Source organism: Lepidochelys kempii, chromosome 2 (assembly GCF_965140285.1).
Source record: "Lepidochelys kempii isolate rLepKem1 chromosome 2, rLepKem1.hap1, whole genome shotgun sequence".
Lineage (NCBI taxonomy): Eukaryota > Metazoa > Chordata > Testudines > Cheloniidae > Lepidochelys > Lepidochelys kempii.
Window position 1 is genome coordinate 245,234,123 of NC_136381.1, and position 18,461 is coordinate 245,252,583.

At 43.5% G+C, this 18,461-nt stretch overlaps 1 protein-coding gene and 1 long non-coding RNA gene across 2 annotated transcripts in view; both read left to right on the plus strand.

Moving 5' to 3' along the window:
• LOC140907945 (uncharacterized) overlaps positions 1–18,461 on the plus strand; it is a 39,274-nt gene that overhangs the window by 20,332 nt on the left and 481 nt on the right. The window contains exon 3 of the mRNA XM_078851915.1: positions 7,255–9,577. Coding sequence (XP_078708041.1) covers positions 8,652–9,577 — 926 coding nt within the window. The 5' untranslated portion in view covers positions 7,255–8,651. The remainder of the gene's footprint in view (positions 1–7,254; positions 9,578–18,461) is intronic.
• Positions 5,283–18,461, plus strand: part of LOC140907758 (uncharacterized) — a 36,680-nt gene continuing 23,501 nt past the window's right edge. The window contains exon 1 of the long non-coding RNA XR_012157614.1: positions 5,283–5,299. This is a non-coding gene — a long non-coding RNA (uncharacterized LOC140907758). The remainder of the gene's footprint in view (positions 5,300–18,461) is intronic.

Here is an 18,461-nt window from a genome sequence, read left to right on the forward strand (position 1 = left end):
CCTTCCAGATGCCACTGTGGGTGTATATAAATGCACTGTGCCATTATATGCTTTCCCTAGGCCAGGAAGACCATTTCTGTTCTTTAGTGCCTAATATAATTTGATCCTCATTTCCTCTGCAGAAGGAATAAAAATAGGGGTTCTACCCACTTCCAGCTCCTAGTGCCTCTTGTAAGTATTTGATATGTGTGAATTTATTCTGTCTCATAATTAATCATTTTCCATCTCATTATAAACATTTATAATGTCATTAACATTGCCCGTTTTCATTTTACCATCAATACAGCAAGTGATATTTCCTATAATTATGTAGAAATATTGCATTAAACAATTAAGATACACATTATATGACAGAAGGACCCATTTGAGAAGTGAAATTGGCCCAATATACTGAGAGAAGGTCAGGAGCAACCAAAGTATTAACTTTTTGATCCACATTCAAGCTGAAAATAATAAATAAAGGGCAAGATTTTCCAAAGTGACTGGTAACTTTGGGAGCCCAGATTGACACTTCTTAAAGGGACTGATTTTCAGCAGGAGCAAGCTCAGTGCCCTTTTAAGATGTCTCAAGTCCAAGATCACCAGTCACTTTTTAAAATGTTGGCCAAAGCAGAAAAGAGAATTTCCATGGCTCTGCTTTAGTCTGTCAAGGGGTTAGCCCCAGTTTGCCTACCTTAATCTCTCCTCACAGTGGAGATGAAATGTATCGGAAGGGAGTAATATCCCTAGTTTGAAACTACACTGGAAATGTTCTCCTTTGCTTCAAATAATAAAAGCCAAAGGCATAGAAATAAAATTATATGAAAAAATAGGGTCACCAAGGCTGAAGACTTCAAGCAGAAAGGCCTGCCCATCTGTGGGTTTTATAGTAGTGAATCAAAAAGAATGAAAGCCACACACAGCTCTTTCTCCTCCTTCACTCTCCCTTTTTTATTTTTTTTTATTTTTTACTTTTTAAAATATAAGATTTTTTTAAAATTCCCTAACTACATTCTGCAGAAATATAACTAAAATTTTGAGCATGTCACATTGAGCTCCACCCTCAGACAACACATTCCATATTCAAAATGTACATATTAATGCATACCATACATTAACATGAACACAGGAATTGCCATACTAGACCAGACCCATGGTCCATCTAGCCCATTATCCTGTCTCTGACAATGGCCATCATCTGATGTTTTAAAGGAAGATGTAAGAACCCCACAGTAGGCAGACATGGGATAATCTATCCCCCCTCCACTCTACATGAGGTGTCATCTTGATCTCTAATTGGTAAAGATTAACCTAAACCCTGAAGCACCAGGTTTAATATCCCTTCCAATGTTAGCTATCATTAATTATAACTCTAGATATTCTTAATAGCCATATAAATGTTCAATCTCTTTTTGAATCTTAATAAATTATTGACTCCAATGACTTCCTGTGGCAGTGAGTTCCACAGTCCAATGACAGTCTAACTTTTTCTATCTGTTTGCAGTTTGCAATTTTCATCCAATGTTCTTATGTTATTAGATAGGGAGAACAGAAGGTCTTGATCTACCTTCTCTATGCTATTAATTAGTTATTGATGCCCTCTTATCCATCTCCTAAGGCAAATAATCCCCATCTTTTCAATCTGATATCATATAGGTTTTTTCCATGCCCTTGATCATTCCGTGAACACCCTCTCATTGAACAATAATATTATATATGTATACAAGGTTTGATCTTGCAAGATGTTGAGAACTCTGACCCTGATCCAGCAAAGCACTGAAGCACATGTCTAATTTAATGCACGTGAGTACTCCCATTGACTTCAAGCATGTGCTTAAGTGCTTTACTGGTTCAATGCTCAACACCTTGCAGGATTGAGGCCACTACCTATATACGCATAATAATACACACTATATATACACACATCTATATTGGCGTAGACACTCCAAAATGCACCCAGTACTATTAATATACCCTGTGAGAACATGTTGTGACTAATCTATCCAGAAACAAAATTGTATAACAAGCCACCTGAATTAGGAAATCCAAATCACAGCTAAGCATTGCTAAAATAAATACATCTCTCCACAGGCAATAAAAGATAGCATCCTTTTATAACTTAAATTCCTTTTATAACTTAAATTTTGTACAGTTCCTCCCTTATCACTCAGTGTGGCACATTACACATTTCTCATACAATACAATTTCTGGCTCCTGAGGTCTTGAGTTACTGTGGTTTCAAGAAATGGTGAACGGGGTAAATGGAAACTGATTTTTCAAGGATGAAATAATGCATTAATTCAGGACTGTAACAGTTTTAAAAGAAAGGCAGTTGAGACAGAGAAAAAATGGTGACTCAGTGCGACAGAGATTAAGATTGCAACACTTTTCAGTGTGGAGTACAGAACTGAGACCAGGTTATTGGGCACATTTATACCAGTTGCCAGGGCTTTCCAGAAACTAACAAGCTATGAGTCTGTCATTGCCACTCATCATTGTTCCATCCAATTTTGCAGGGCTGTTCTTAACATTCCCAGGCACCTCTACATCAATAGTGCCCCTATACCACAGCTTGCACAGTGGATTCTGGGGTATTACTTGGCAGTGAGGGAAGTATTAGGGAATTTTAAAAAGAGTGCTGAAGAAAGGTATGAATGTAGTATTCAAAGGTATCAGTTGGTCCCGTGAAGATCCAGGAAAATATTACTGATAAAGTATCTGATTTGGGGAGAAAATGGGATAGGTAAGTGGGTGAATGAGTGTGGAGGATTGGGTAGAGTGAGGCAGAGGGTATGGAAATGGGCAACTTGCTCAGCATGTACATGCCAGATCCTCAGTTTATGTAGCTCAACATAGGTCCATTGATCCCAGCTTGGGATATGGTCCAATACATTTACTGGAGGCCAGTAAGGGCAAGCACCAACCCTGGAGATATTTACTAGTTTTGGTCAGGACCAAGCTAGAGGTATGTCTATTGAGTCTGTGTTAAATGTAATGATATCGGGGTGGTTAAGGAAAAGGAAAGAGCTGGAGACAAGACTTCTGGGGTAACAGATTGTTGGATGAAGAAAAAAAGATTCCTGAGAGTCTTAAGATATGTCTACACTGCATCTGGGAGTGACCCTCCCAGCGTGGGACCACAAACTTGGGTTAGTGGGGTCATGCTAAGCGCTCTAAAAATAACTGTGAAGACGTTGCTTTGGTGTTGTGGCTCAAGCTGGAGCTCAGACTCTTAAGTCTAACCCCTTCTCCCCACAGTCTCAGAGCTCAAGCCCAAACCGCAGTGTCTATATAGCTGTTTTTAGGCTGCTAGCCCAAGTCTGTGGAGCCAGGCAGGAAGGCTCACTCGCAAATGCAGTGTAGACATACCCTTAGACGTAGCGATACCAGTTGGAGAAAAGAGCAAAAGGACTAAAGGACCAGAAAATGGGCCTTTTGATGCCTACCACGGGAATTCCCTTCTACTCACTTCAGAAACTGATCTGCACAAACTACCCTTTGAACTCCACAAATCACCATCAGCAGAGAACCCCTGGAAAATGTGAATCATTTTCCATACCTTGGCAGCCACCTCTCCCAAACAGCCAGCATTGACACAGAAATTGAATACAGGATCCGCTGTGCCAGCACATCCTTTGGAAGACTACTCAAATGAGTCTTCAATAATAGGGAGCTGCAAACAGGCACCAAGATCTTAGTTTACAAGGCAGTTGTCATCATTCCCCCTCCCCCCCATGGTTGTGAGACCTGGGTAACCTACAGACAACATCTCAAGTGGCTGGAGTGGTTCCAACAGTGCTGCCCCAGGAGGATTCTAAGGATCAGTTGGGAAGACCAACACACTAAGATCAGCGTTCTCTCTGCAGCCAGCATCAGCAGTATAGAAGAGTAGGTCATGAAACACCAACTCTGCTGGGCTGGCCACTGTTTACGTATGCCTGACACTAGCCTCCCAAAGCAAGTACTCTTCTCTAAGTTAAGTCAAGGAAGAGGGGCTCGGGGTGGGTAGCTGAAGCACCTCAAAGACATACTGAAAGTACACCATAAGAAGGAAGGCATCAACCTAACAAACTGGGGGGACTCAGCGCGGAACAGAACACAGTGATGCCACAGCTCACTTTGAGGAGAACAGACGTGCTCATGAGACAGAGAAGTGACAAAGAAGGAAAGAAGGGGCACAACACTCCAGCCAACAACTATGTCTCCTCCAAAATTACACCTGTCACTTCTGTGGGAAAATCTGCAGGGCACGAAATGGGCTCCCCAGCCAACTAAAGACCCACCAAAGAACCCCATTGGCAGACATCATCCTCGCATAGAGGGATAACCAAAGAGATTGCTAGCCCAAGTCTGTGAAGCCAGGCAGGGAGTTTCACCTGCAAATGCAGTGTAGACATACCCTTAGAGATAGAGATACCAGTGGGAGAAAAGAGCAAAAGAACTAAAGGACTAGAAAATGGGCCTTTTAATGGCCAACTATGGAAACTCCCTTCTCCTCACTTCAGAAACTGATCACTTCCTATCTAACCCTGTGTTTCCAGGAGTCCACAGGAATGCAATTTGAGATTGCTAGAGTCAGCATTGGTTTTGGTTTTATTTTGTGTGTGGGTCAGCAGTGACGTGTTTTTTTGTTGTTGTTGTTATTTTATTGCTTTTACTTTCTTGTTCTATTATTTTTATGAGCAGGCACCATATATACAGCCTGGTGTAAACTGCCGAGTGTTTTACGATTTGTTTTTTTCTAACATGTTTCATATTGAAACTGAGAACTTTGTTGTGGTGATTGAAATTCAATCTAGGAGGAAAATGGCTAAAAAAATAAAGAAAGATTCTTTAAAAATGACAGAAGACAATACAATCTAACTGTAAACTAAGTTCATAGGGATTCCTGCAGGGCCTGATCTATTGCTCACTGAAGTCAAAGGAAAGGCTACCATTGACTTGACTGGGCTTTGGATCAGGCCCATAAAGACTAGACTAGTCTCATGTAGTCTTTACAAAAATAAATAAACAAAAACATTTTTAAATTGTCTTTCTAAGGCAAAGAGTTGCTAGAATCCTTGGCATTCACAAATGCAGAGATTAAATTAATGCATATAACTGTCTCTTCATTTTAAGATTATGTATCTGTGGATACATTAAATTCCAATTAAGACATTTCAAAACATTTCCAGACACCTAATGAAATTCCAGTATCAGTATTACTATCTGGTTCCATCCTTCTGTACTTAAACTCTTATTATAAACTTTGATGCTTCTGTAGATCAGGAAAGCTTGATGCCAGAAGTTTGAAGATTAAATGGAAAGATTTATTATAAAGGTAAACAAGTCCATATTTTACCAGATGCATCTGAACCCACCCAGCCTATACACAGAAACATTCTTGTTTTGAGAAGAATTGTCTTAGCTAGGATTTTGTGTTTATTTTCTAGCTAATGTTCTCCTTATCAAAGGTCCTTAAATGTATCTCTTATAAGGCAGTGGAATCAAATTAAGGAGTAGGTAATGTAATCTCTCTATGGTAGGGAATACTTCTTGTACTTTCTTCCCGGCACAACTGGGGAGTTTAAGCACTACCATAACATACGAGCCTGATTCACCAAAGCACTCACACATATGATGAAGTCCATCCCTAGATTGCAAAGCACTTACACATATATTTAATTTTAAGCATGTGCTTAAGTCCCTTTGAAGTCAGTGGGAAGTAAGCAGGTGCTTATAGCTAAGTAAGTGATTTGTGAGATAAACATGGATTTAAGATTTAGGCTTCTACTCAGCAAAGGATTTAAGTGGGATTTGCTGAATAAGAGCCTAAATGAATAATAATAGTAAGAAGAGTCTTTTAATGAACGAACTGAATAATTCAGGTAAGGATAGATTTTTAAAGGTATTTAGATGCCTAACTCCCAGGCGCCTAAATACCTTTGAAAATGTCAGTGTTTGTGCCTCCTCCTGTCCCAGTTAAATCAGTGGGAGTTTCTGTCTTAAGTGCGTTTGGATCAAGCCCTTATAGATCAGTTTAAAAATTGGTTATTTGATTCAGTTTCAGCAGAAATTGAATGAATTTTAATTTGCTTATTTTTTAACTTATGTTTGCTCTTTGGATTGAAACCCTGTGATCTGGAATGTACCGTATCGGCATTTATTTACCAATATATCTGTACAGTCTTCAATTGGTAGGCTTTCCTACTAAATAACCTGATCTACTCCATTGGAATCTGATCTTCTGTATTAATATTTTGTGATATGTAAGGTAATACATGTATATTTGTTTCTTATCATAGCAACAGGGCCCCAAGGTTGTCCCTCTCCACCACCCCCCATGAATAATCAAATATAAAAACTGTTTTCTGACTTGGTGGCTTATTGATTCCCTGTGCATTACAACTTTGTGATCTGAACAGTAACATGTTCATAGTCACCTTTCATCTTTTACTAGGGATCAGTTTTAATGGTGGAGGGTTCTTCATATTTAATCAGGTCTGATTTAAATAGTATTTGATTTTTTGTAAACAACCTTCTGGGATAGATTGTCCCTTCTGTGGTAACCCTCATAGGAGAGAGCTACTAGGGAAGAAACCTGGGCAAGGTTCCCATAGTAGAGTTCCTTCATCTGTTGGTGGGGAGGTGTGGAGGACAAGGATTTGCCCCGCCACAACCATAGGATGAGAACTGTGTTTGCCCTGAAACACTCTGGATTTCATTAATCCTCCCCAGATTATCTATGATGGTAGCAGCAGTCTACTACTTGTGCCTATCCAGTTAGTCAGACACTGGATTAAGTGTAATAGCTTTTCAAAATGAGCTGTCATTGTTTGCCCCATCCACCCACTAATGACTGGCTAATATGCTCTTCTTGCCAACTAGAATTCTCATTAGCTTTCACAGCAGGGAAACGACCCTGTAATAAATGCTCTCTCTCTTGTGCTGTGATGACCCTACTCCTGTTGACCCTAGAACACTCCCGAATGGCATTTTTTACAGCTTTACAGGTAGACAAAGGCAGCATTCACAGGTAGCTATAAAATCAGCACAAAGTGCAGCAAAAATTGCCAATGGAGAGGGGAATAATCTACTTATTATATAATTTATCTACCCAAACTGAACTAGCCTCCAAATGGCAGGCATAGCTCAGATTCTTTGTTCAATCAGTAACTCATGCAGCCAATGAGAGTGTTGCTAAGATTCTAGAGTGGTCAAAATACTGTTAGCTATGTACTGGTGCCTCCATCTGTTTGCCTGAACGGTGACATTATTTTTTGGTCTCATTTCCAGAAGTCTCCAAGTGCTACTGTAACACAAATAGCAAACAGTAATAATTCCTTAATGGAGAAATTCATCAGTTTGTGGAACAGCCTTTCAAGGAAATTGGAGGAGCATTGCTTGGGACATGTAAAACCAAACAGGCAGAACAGTAGAAAATATGCTTCAATGATTAAAAATATTGAATGTGATTAAAAGCAGCCCATAAAGTAACTACTTGCTGCTGACTAAGCAAAAGTGACCAGACTTGTCCAAACCCTACATAAGTAAGTATCTGTTCCAGCTGAGTTTCTGTTCCACGTCCTGACATCACCATATGCCTATGGTGCTGACAAAGCAAGTAGAGTGAAATAAGGAAGCAAAACTGAAACAATGTGAATGCAGCCTTGCTTTATTTATCTATTTCTTATACAACAAAGCTTTTATTTCAGCAGCGATAATAAACTTTAATTATCAAAGCCAAAGTTTGTTTTCTACTGCTGGCTTGGCGTTAAAGACAGAGTTGGTAAGTCTGTCTTCTCTCAAGTTTCTTGTGCCAATAATACTTTGTTCTGATAAGTGTACAATGATCTCTGTGGTTGAAGACCAAATTCCTCAGGGCATCTCTGTACTTTGGATCCTAAAAGAAAAAAACAAGATATAAATCAGACACAAGATTAAATGAGGAAACAAATGTACATACTATCCTTAATTGGAACAAAAACACTTTTTTTAAAAAAATCATTGAAATGTAAAACTGTAAATAAGCTTATATTTGAAATTGCTTCATTCCTTGGAAGAATGTGTATTATCTGCTCAAAAGAATCTTCTTTTCTGTAAACACCATTACACCCTACACTGCAGCCAGATTTCCAATTTGCATGCCTAAAGTTAGGTATCTAAATAGTGGTGGGATTAACCTGAAATCATTTTGAGATCGAGTTGAGATTTTTTGAACTAGAAATACAGATTTTAAAAAGGAATTTTTAGGAAGTCCAGAAAGCAGCTTTGAAACTGAAAGCAGCTTGGTTTCTCTCTGCTTTGTGGCCAAGCAGAAACAAAAGGGGATTATCTTGTGAATTGCAGGTTTTCTTTGCCTGGAGGCAGGGTACTTAACTCCTGCAGGGAAATTCACAGTCTTCCAACCCAGAGGTTTTTTTTTTTCTTTTCTTCCTAAAAGTAAATAGGGGGTGTGTGTTCTACCCATTTGCTTTTTCTTTGGGCTGGGTAAGCAGGTTTCCAAGTAGTTGGAGGTTTTTTGCTTTAATTTGGGCCCAGAGCAGGCCCAAGGGAATTGTCTTTTTCTGTAGGCTGACAATCACTATCAGAGAATAGGTATTCTATTCCAGCACAGCAAAATTTTACAGCCAAGTTTTGTTTGTTTATTTCTAAACCTCGGGTGTAAAGTTAGTAAAAACAGAGAGGTTAGAATGGCAAAATCCGCAGCTCGACTACAGCTCGAATTAGCCAAATTTCAGGCTGAGGAAAGACAAAGGGAACATGAAAGACAGATAGAACTCATGCGGCTGGAGAAGGAGGTACAGGAGGCTGCCCACAAGAGGGAAATGGAGGCAAGGAAGCATGTGGAGGAGGAGAAGGAAAAAGAGAGGAAGCATGTGGAGGAGGTGGAGAGGATAAAGGCCCAGCAGAATATACCAACAAACCCTAGCAATCCTTCTCCAGGTACCACTTCCCATCCCAGAAAGTTCCCCACCTACAAGGCAGGTGATGATACTGAGGCCTTCTTAGAAAACTTCAAAAGGGCCTGCCTTGGGTACAACATCTCTACTGACCAATACATAGTAGAGCTGAGGCCGCAGCTCAGTGGACCCTTAGCTGAGGTGGCAGCTGAAATGCCTAAAGAACACATGAACAAGTATGAACTGTTTAAATCCAAGGCGAGAGTCAGAATGGGGATAACACCCGAGCAGTCTCATCGGAGGTTCAGAGCCCTAAGGTGGAAACCAGACATGTCATTTACCCGACATGCCTACCACATTGTGAAACATTGGGAGGCCTGGATATCAGGAGCAAGTGTTGAATCTCCAGTAAATTTGCCCTTCCTAATGCAAATGGAACAATTCTTAGAGGGTGTTCCTGAGGAAATAGAAAGATACATCCTAGATGGGAAACCCAAAACTGTAATTGAGGCAGGAGAGATTGGAGCCAGATGGGTGGAGGTGGCAGAGAAGAAGAAAACTGGTCGCAGTTGGAGCGGAGACCAGAAGGGACCACCCCAGACCACACCCTATTACCGGGGGCCGCCCAAAGCCCCACCTACCTCCCAAAGAACCCTCCAGACCCCTTATCGTCCCACCACCCCGTTCTCCAGCAACCCTCCTCGCCCCAGTGACCCGTCAGCTGGACGATGTTTTAAGTGTAACGAGCTGGGGCATGTAAAGGCCAACTGCCCCAAGAACCCCAACAGATTACAGTTCATTGCACCGGAATCACACCAGAGGTCCACAGGCCCAGATACCTCCCAGATACCCTTGGAGCGGAGGGAAACTGTGAGTGTGGGCGGGAAGAAGGTCACCGCGTGGAGGGACACCGGAGCACAAGTGTCAGCTATCCATGCTTCCTTAGTGGACCCCAATTTAATCAACCCAGAGATCCAAGTGATGATTCAACCCTTCAAGTCCAACTCTTTCAATTTGCCTACAGCCAAGTTGCCTGTCCAGTACAAGGGCTGGTCAGGAATGTGGACTTTTGCAGTCTATGATGATTATCCCATCCCCATGCTGTTGGGGGAAGACTTGGCCAATCATGTGAAGCAGGCCAAGAGGGTGGGAATGGTCACCCGCAGCCAGGCTAAACAAGCCGTGAGGCCTAGCTCTGGTCCGGAAACTTCTATCAGGACCCAGTCAGAGGTGATGGACCCGGACCCCAGGCCAATGTCTGCAACAGCAGTAGTGGATCCAGTCCCAGAGACCCAGACGGAACCAGTCCCAGAACCGGAACCAGCCAAACAACCAACACCAGACCCCGTGCCAGCACTGAATCCAGTACTTGCAACCTCAACACCAGAGGGCCCCACTGAACCTGAACTGGCAGCAGCCGATAACCCTACACAAGAGGCTCAGCCGGAGCCTGAATCCCAACATAGTGCACCAGCGGAGAGCGGTTCACAGTCAACAGAAACAGCTCCATCCCCTATATCGCTTCCAGAGGGACCAAGCCTATGTCCCCAATCCAATGAGGAACTGATGTCTCCAGCATCAAGGGAACAGTTCCAGACCGAACAGGAAGCAGATGAAAGCCTCCAGAGAGCTTGGACGGCGGCACGGAGCAACCCACCGCCTCTCAGCTCTTCTAATCGATCCAGGTTTGTTGTAGAAAGAGGACTTTTATACAAGGAAACTCTTTCTGGTGGACACCAGGAAGACTGGCATCCTCAGAGACAGTTGGTAGTTCCAACTAAATACCGGGCCAAGCTCTTGAGCTTAGCCCATGATCACCCTAGTGGCCATGCTGGGGTGAACAGGACCAAAGACCGTTTGGGGGGGTCATTCCACTGGGAGGGAATGGGCAAGGATGTTTCTACCTATGTCCAGTCTTGTGAGGTGTGCCAAAGAGTGGGAAAACCTCAAGACCAGGTCAAAGCCCCTCTACAACCACTCCCCATCATTGAAGTTCCATTTCAGCGAGTAGCTGTGGATATTCTGGGTCCTTTTCCGAAAAAGACACCCAGAGGAAAGCAGTACATACTGACTTTCATGGATTTTGCTACCCGATGGCCGGAAGCAGTAGCTCTAAGCAACACCAGGGCTAAAAGTGTGTGCCAGGCACTAGCAGACATTTTTGCCAGGGTAGGTTGGCCCTCCGACATCCTCACAGATGCAGGGACTAATTTCCTGGCAGGAACTATGAAAAACCTTTGGGAAGCTCATGGGGTAAATCACTTGGTTGCCACTCCTTACCACCATCAAACAAATGGCATGGTGGAGAAGTTTAATGGAACTTTGGGGGCCATGATACGTAAATTCGTAAATGAGCACTCCAATGATTGGGACCTAGTATTGCAGCAGTTGCTCTTTGCCTACAGAGCTGTACCACATCCCAGTTTAGGGTTTTCCCCATTTGAACTTGTATATGGCCGTGAGGTTAAGGGGCCATTGCAGTTGGTGAAGCAGCAATGGGAGGGATTTACACCTTCTCCAGGAACTAACATTCTGGACTTTGTAACCAACCTACAAAACACCCTCCGAACCTCTTTAGCCCTTGCTAGAGAAAACTTACAGGATGCTCAAAAAGAGCAAAAAGCCTGGTATGATAAACATGCCAGAGAGCGTTCCTTCAAAGTAGGGGACCAGGTCATGGTCTTAAAGGCGCTCCAGGCCCATAAAATGGAAGCATCGTGGGAAGGGCCATTCACGGTCCAGGAGCGCCTGGGAGCTGTTAATTATCTCATAGCATTCCCCACCTCCAACCGGAAGCCTAAGGTGTACCATATTAATTCTCTAAAGCCCTTTTATTCCAGAGAATTAAAGGTTTGTCAGTTTACAGCCCAGGGAGGAGACGACGCTGAGTGGCCCAAAGGTGTCTACTACGAAGGGAAATGTGGTGGTGGTGTGGAAGAGGTGAACTTCTCCATGACCCTTGGGCGTATGCAGCGACAGCAGATCCAGGAGCTGTGCACTAGCTACGCACCAACGTTCTCAGCCACCCCAGGACTGACTGAACGGGCATACCACTCCATTGACACAGGTAATGCTCACCCAATTAGGGTTCAACCTTACCGGGTGTCTCCTCAAGCTAAAACTGCTATAGAACGGGAGATCCAGGATATGTTACAGATGGGTGTAATCCGCCCCTCTGAAAGTGCATGGGCATCTCCAGTGGTTCTAGTTCCCAAACCAGATGGGGAAATACGTTTTTGCGTGGACTACCGTAAGCTAAATGCTGTAACTCGCCCAGACAACTATCCAATGTCACGCACAGATGAACTATTAGAGAAACTGGGACGGGCCCAATTCATCTCTACCTTGGACTTAACCAAGGGGTACTGGCAGGTACCGCTAGATGAATCTGCCAAGGAAAGGTCAGCCTTCATCACACATCTCGGGCTGTATGAATTTAATGTACTCCCTTTCGGGCTGCGAAATGCACCCGCCACTTTCCAAAGACTTGTAAATGGTCTCCTAGCGGGATTAGGAGAATATGCAGTCGCCTACCTTGACGATGTGGCCATATTTTCGGATTCCTGGGCAGACCACCTGGAACATCTACAAAAAGTCCTTGAGCGCATAAGGGAGGCAGGACTAACTGTTAAGGCTAAGAAGTGTCAAATAGGCCTAAACAGAGTGACTTACCTTGGACACCAGGTGGGTCAAGGAACTATCAGCCCCCTACAGGCCAAAGTGGATGCTATCCAAAAGTGGCCTGTCCCAAAGTCAAAGAAACAGGTTCAATCCTTCTTAGGCTTGGCTGGTTATTACAAGCGATTTGTACCACACTACAGCCAAATCGCTGCCCCACTGACAGACCTGTAGCTCACGAAAGCTTATGCTCTAATAAATTGGTTAGTCTCTAAGGTGCCACAAGTACTCCTTTTCTGATTTTCAGTAGTGCTGGTAACCTGTAGTTCCCACTGACTTCAGTGTAAGTTTAAGGGGGTTGGTGCATTTTTCTCTGTGGCTAAATAAGGATACATCTTACTTTGGGCGCCCATATTTGATATTTTTGACCTCTCTGTTTCTCATAAGAGTGTGCTCCATTACCTTATATGATCCGGCCCAAACGTGGTCTGTTTCAAAGCCTACTGAAATTATTGAAAATACTTTAATGGGCTTTTGGGGTTAGGTCCTAGTAGTAAGGAAATCACAGTGTTTCAGCCTGAAAACTGATGGGTAACATTCAACTGCCGTCAGAGGGGAATGCAAAGACAAAGGTAATTTATGCATGGTCAAAATGCATCATGAGGGAATCGAGTCATCTAGAGATGACATCCTCAAGAGGAATGAAAACATGCTAGAAAGAAAGCAGTATATCGGCATCTTTCAGACATTATTAAGGATTTTCCCTGAAATGCTAGCAGCAAGGTCTGCAGCTTCAGTGTAACTAACATCTGTCTCATACAAGAGACTATTACAGGGGCAAAGGAGACAAAGGATAAAGCAGAGTAATAGAAGAGAGCCAATTACTGAAACCACTGTGAAGATATGATAAAACTCAACGCACAGTCAAAGGAATTTGTTTTGAGTAAGTCACTGACCCCATGCCAGGGCTTGTCTAAAACTTAAATGAGGTCACAGAGATTACAGTAGGTTGTGGTGAGATAAGTGTGGAGCCATTATAGGATCTCATTTAATAATATGGGGAGTAGAATTTAACATCTTCACTTTACCATTTTTCTGCGACCATAGTGGCAAGATTGACAGAAAATGCCCCACTGTTATAAACAAAGATATAATCTGCACGCAAAAGGAATGTCTTCCATAGCAAGCAATGAGGCCATGGCCCCCTCCTCAAGACCCTCCGTCTATAAGAAATTGGCCAACTAACAACAGACAGGCTGAGGAGCACATAGGTTTCAGTAGTCAAAGCTGGAGATATGACCAAGATATGGGCAATTTGTTTTATTTAGCATTTGAATATTTGATGAGCCAAGCAATTGAGGCTTTAGTGTCCAAGCTGATCTCTTGGGGCCCACCGCTGAATGTAGTTAGTGGGCACTCCTCAACAAAGTGTATCGTTGTTTGATCTGTGCCACAGCTGCAGCTTGGATTGTTTCAAAGACCCCCACCGTGCTGGCTGGCTGCAAACAGGTCTTGCCCAGACTGGAATTGGGTAAGAATTGCCCACTGACAACATGGCAGGTCAAACCCAGGCAGGACAGCAGTAAGGTCTGTGACAAGGAACTGATTGGTGGTTGATGTTAAACACCAGTCTTCCCACCACAAGGACTCCACTGTCAGGTCCTGGCATGGCAGCATGGACCACAATGGATGTCATGATGAAAGACACGTAGCTGGTTGACTAAAAAGGTTGTTGAACAAGGGTTGGCAAGTACCTTCTCAAGCAGCAATCTCCCACTTGATGTAAGGGAGAGCAATGTGGCTCAGAACTGGAAGCCATGGAACATGAGTCAGTCAGAGAGTTCCTGTGATGATGCGCATTGTTGAGTTGAGGTGCACGTCAACAAGTTTGGTGTGTGCCAACCGACTCCAAACTGGCACACAGTGCTCTGCTATTGAGTATGAGATGGCAAGGGCTGAGTCCTTAGGATTGGAGCATCTGCTCCCCATAAGCATCTGCTCCTCTGTTCCTGCCTGTTTGCTGAGAAGGTTATTGCATGCCTTGATCTTCGCTGCTATCTTGCTTAGGTGACTTTTGTATGTCAGTGTTCGGTCGAGGGTCATGTCTAAGTAAACTGGATATGTTTCATGTTTCAGCCTCTGGCCATTCATTTTAGTTCCCTCTTAGCATTGGCATGGTGGAGGTGGAATGTGCTTGAAATGTCTTGCTGGTGCTAGGCTGAAGGTACCATGTCTTGCAGTAGTTAGCCAGTTCTGCAGCATCATCAGTCAGTGTCTTCTCCAGCTCAGAGAAAGTCGGAGCCTGTAGCCCACAGCAGATGTTGTCTGCATAGATGAACTTCCGTGACTGGGTTGGTGGCAGGTCATTGATGTATAGATTGGGGCTAGAACATGCCCCTGCGGTAACCCGTTCATCTGTTTTTTCCAAGCACTTGTTTTCTCACCCATGTGTAACATGAACCATCTGTCTCAGAGTAGCAGTTCAATGAAATCAGTAAGCCATGGTGGGAGGACTTTTGATATTTTAACAAGTAGACCTGTGTGCCACACCATATCATACGCTGCAATGAGGTAAAGTGAAATAGCGCCTGTTTTCAGATTTTTTTGAAGATCATTTTTGATTAATGTGATTAGCGCAAGTATTTGGTCGCATGAGTTTCAACCTTGTTGAAAGCTTATTTGCTTCTTGTTCAAGATGTTCTCCACCTCTGGTGTTATTTGCTGTAAAATTAGGTGCTCTAGAACCTTGACACACACAAAGCAGTGATATCGGGCAGTAGTTTGATGCCTGGTTTGGATCTTTACCAGGTTTTGGGAAGCTGATGACTTTTGCGCCAGGTCTTTGGCAGGTCTTTGGCAGGTCTTCCTTCATTGATGACCTTTGTGAAGAATTGACATGCCCAACCACTTAAGTGAAGATATGGACTGAGGAACTCAGATTACAGAGAGCTGGCCTAACTAGCTACATCACTCAGAGATGTGAAAAATTCACACCCCTGAGAGACTTCGCTAAGTCAACCTAAGCCCCAGCCTAGACAGCGCTAGGTAAATGGAATAATTCTTCCATTGACCTACCTACCACCCCTTGGAGAGTTGGATTTATGGCAGAAATGGAAGAATCCCTTCTGTCACTGTAGTAAGTGTCTTCACTGGAGTACTACAGTGGCACAGCATTTCTAGTGCAGATGTAGTCGGAGGAGATGGGTTAGGTCTTATTACACTGCTCTGATAGTGCAAAGGGGCCCTAAAGTGAGTAGAAATGTGATTTATGCCTTTGGTAAGGCTCCTTTACACTTCTAGAGTGGTTTAAAGGGGGCTTGCTGTAATAAGAATTGGGCTCAATGTCTCTGATATTAGGCACATGCAAATAATACTAATAATCTCCTTGTTGTAAACTGAGGCTGAAGTTTTCAAAGGGGCCTGAGGGAATATTTTATTTACTTTGCTTTATTGATTTGTCCCAGTTTAAATAACTATAAAAAGATTCATGGCCATTAACACACCATTAACAATACTGTTACAGCTCAGCACCCTTAAAGGACCAGTTCAACAGGAACTCAACCCCTTACAAAAATGCCTTTCCACCCCTTCATCGTCTAAGAAGGGGTGGAAAGGCATGCCCTCAACCACTGTAGGTCCATCAGAGCTAGGCACCTAACTCCCTTAGTCCCCTTTGAAAATCCCAGCCTAGACAGGAAACAATGGACAGATTAATGGGTGTCCAAATCCCCTCTCTACATAGAATCATAGAACTGGAAGGGACCTTGAGAGATCATCTAGTTCAGTCCCCTGCACTCAAGGCAAGACTAAGTATTATCTAGACCATCTCTGACAGGTGTTTGTCCAAGCTGCTCTTAAAAATCCCCAATGATGGAGATTCCACAACCTCCCTAGGTAATTTATTACAGTGCTTAACCACTCTGACCATTAGGAAGCTTTTCCTAATGTCCATCCTAAACCACCCTTGCTGCAATTTAAGTCCATGGCTTCTTGTCCTATCTTCAGAGGTTAAGAAGAACAATTTTTCTCCCTCCTCCTTGTAACAACCTTTTCTGTACTTGAAAACTGTTATGCCCCCTCTCAGTCTTCTCTTCTCCAGACTAAACAAACACAATTGTTTCAATCTTCCCTCATAGGTCAAGTTTTCTAGACCTTTAATAATTTTTAAGGGAACGTGTTAAGGGAACGACTGTGACTTACCCAATGCAGCTGCAGAGGAGTGCAGGGTACTATAAGGGTATGTCTACACTGCAGTTAAAACCCTGCTGCTGGCCTGTGCCAGATGACGCCGGCTTCTGGGACTCTGCATAGCTGCCGACTCCATAGATGCTTCGTAGATTCAGGTCTGGAGCACCCACAGAGAAAAATTAGCAGCTGCTTAGCACCCGCTGACAGACACCTCCCTCTCTCCCCCCCTCCACTCCCGCCTGCCGGCGGCCCACGCTGATCAACTCCTTCCCCTCCCTCCCAGTGCCCCCTGAATGCTGCGGAATAGCTGTTTTGCAGCATGCAGGAGGCGCTGGTGAAGAGGGGGAGGAGTGGGGATGGGATGCGCTTGGGGGAGGGGCCTTAAAGAGGCAGGGGGTGGAGCGAGGGCGGGAAGAGGTGGGTGGGGGTGGGGCCTTGGGGGAAAGGGTGGAGTGTGGGCGGCAGTGGAGTGGGAATGAGGACTTAGGGGAAGGGTTGGAGTGGGGGCGGGGCCTGGGACTGAGCAGGGGTTGAGCACTCCCAGGCAAAATTAGAAGCTGGCGCTTGTGGGACTCAGGCTCAGGGGCTGTTTAATTGCAGTGTAGCCCAATCAGGCTTGGGCTGGAGCAAAAGTGGGATTGCTGCCTAGCTAGCGAACTCGTGCCAAATGGAATGGCACTTTCTGAATATTCCTGCTGCCTGGCTAGCACAGCTCCACTCTCACCCACTAACACAATCGCTGATGGGACTATAAATAACCTAAAGAATCCACGCCATGCTGAGACAAAGACAATGGGCCAGATCCATTCCTGGGCATCTCCTGTTAAGTAAATGGAGTTACACCAGGGGCACATTGGCCCATTTGGTATTCGTCATACAATCCAATTGCAACAATAGAACTATAGCTCTGTGACATGCTGGCTTAGCACCCTTGACAGGTCATCAGTGTCAGACAGACGTACAATCTGAACTCTTAATTGGTAAATGGCAAATAAATAAATAAATAAATAAATATTGCTCAGTTGCTATGGACAGCTTTAGTACTGACTTTTGACCCAGTTTCTTCTCAACTCACACAGCAGCTCCTCATTGCCATGGTGCCTTCCTTTTCTGCTGCTGTATTCTTCCCCTTTGAAGATTACAGAGCCATAATGTCAGCTTGATCTTTAACACATTTGGCCAACTATCTAATCAGTGTCAGAGATAATGCTTGCATCACCACTTTGATGAAGAAGATCCAAGGGAAGAATGGCAGATTTTCCTCCAAGAGAGACAGCAAAATAAAAATGCTTCACATTCCATCTCTTTAAACAATGCCTGCAGCCAAAGAGTGGGTGACATTTCAGAGAGGAACAACACCGACTGAAATTTGTAAAGCAAGGATTTGATAAAAAGAAAAGGAGTACTTGTGGCACCTTAGAGACTAACCAATTTATTTGAGCATGAGCTTTCGTGAGCTACAGCTCACTTCATCAGATGTTTACCGTGGAAACTGCAGCAGACTTTATATACACACAGAAATCATGAAACAATTTGATAGACACACTTCACTCAACACTGAATGAGCTGTTAGTTTATCTAGCTTCCACCCTTTGAAGGGCACCGCTTGAAAGAAGTCAAGCACATACTAGATTCAATTTTATTAGTTTGAGCAATGTTTTCAGTTTCACACTGAAAAGCAACCGAAAATGTGACACCTTTACTTTATTATATTTCCACTCTAATTTTGCTGATTGAAAGCAGTGGTGGTGAACCTTGATTTACCATAGAGTGGCAGGGAAACCAAAGAGTCAT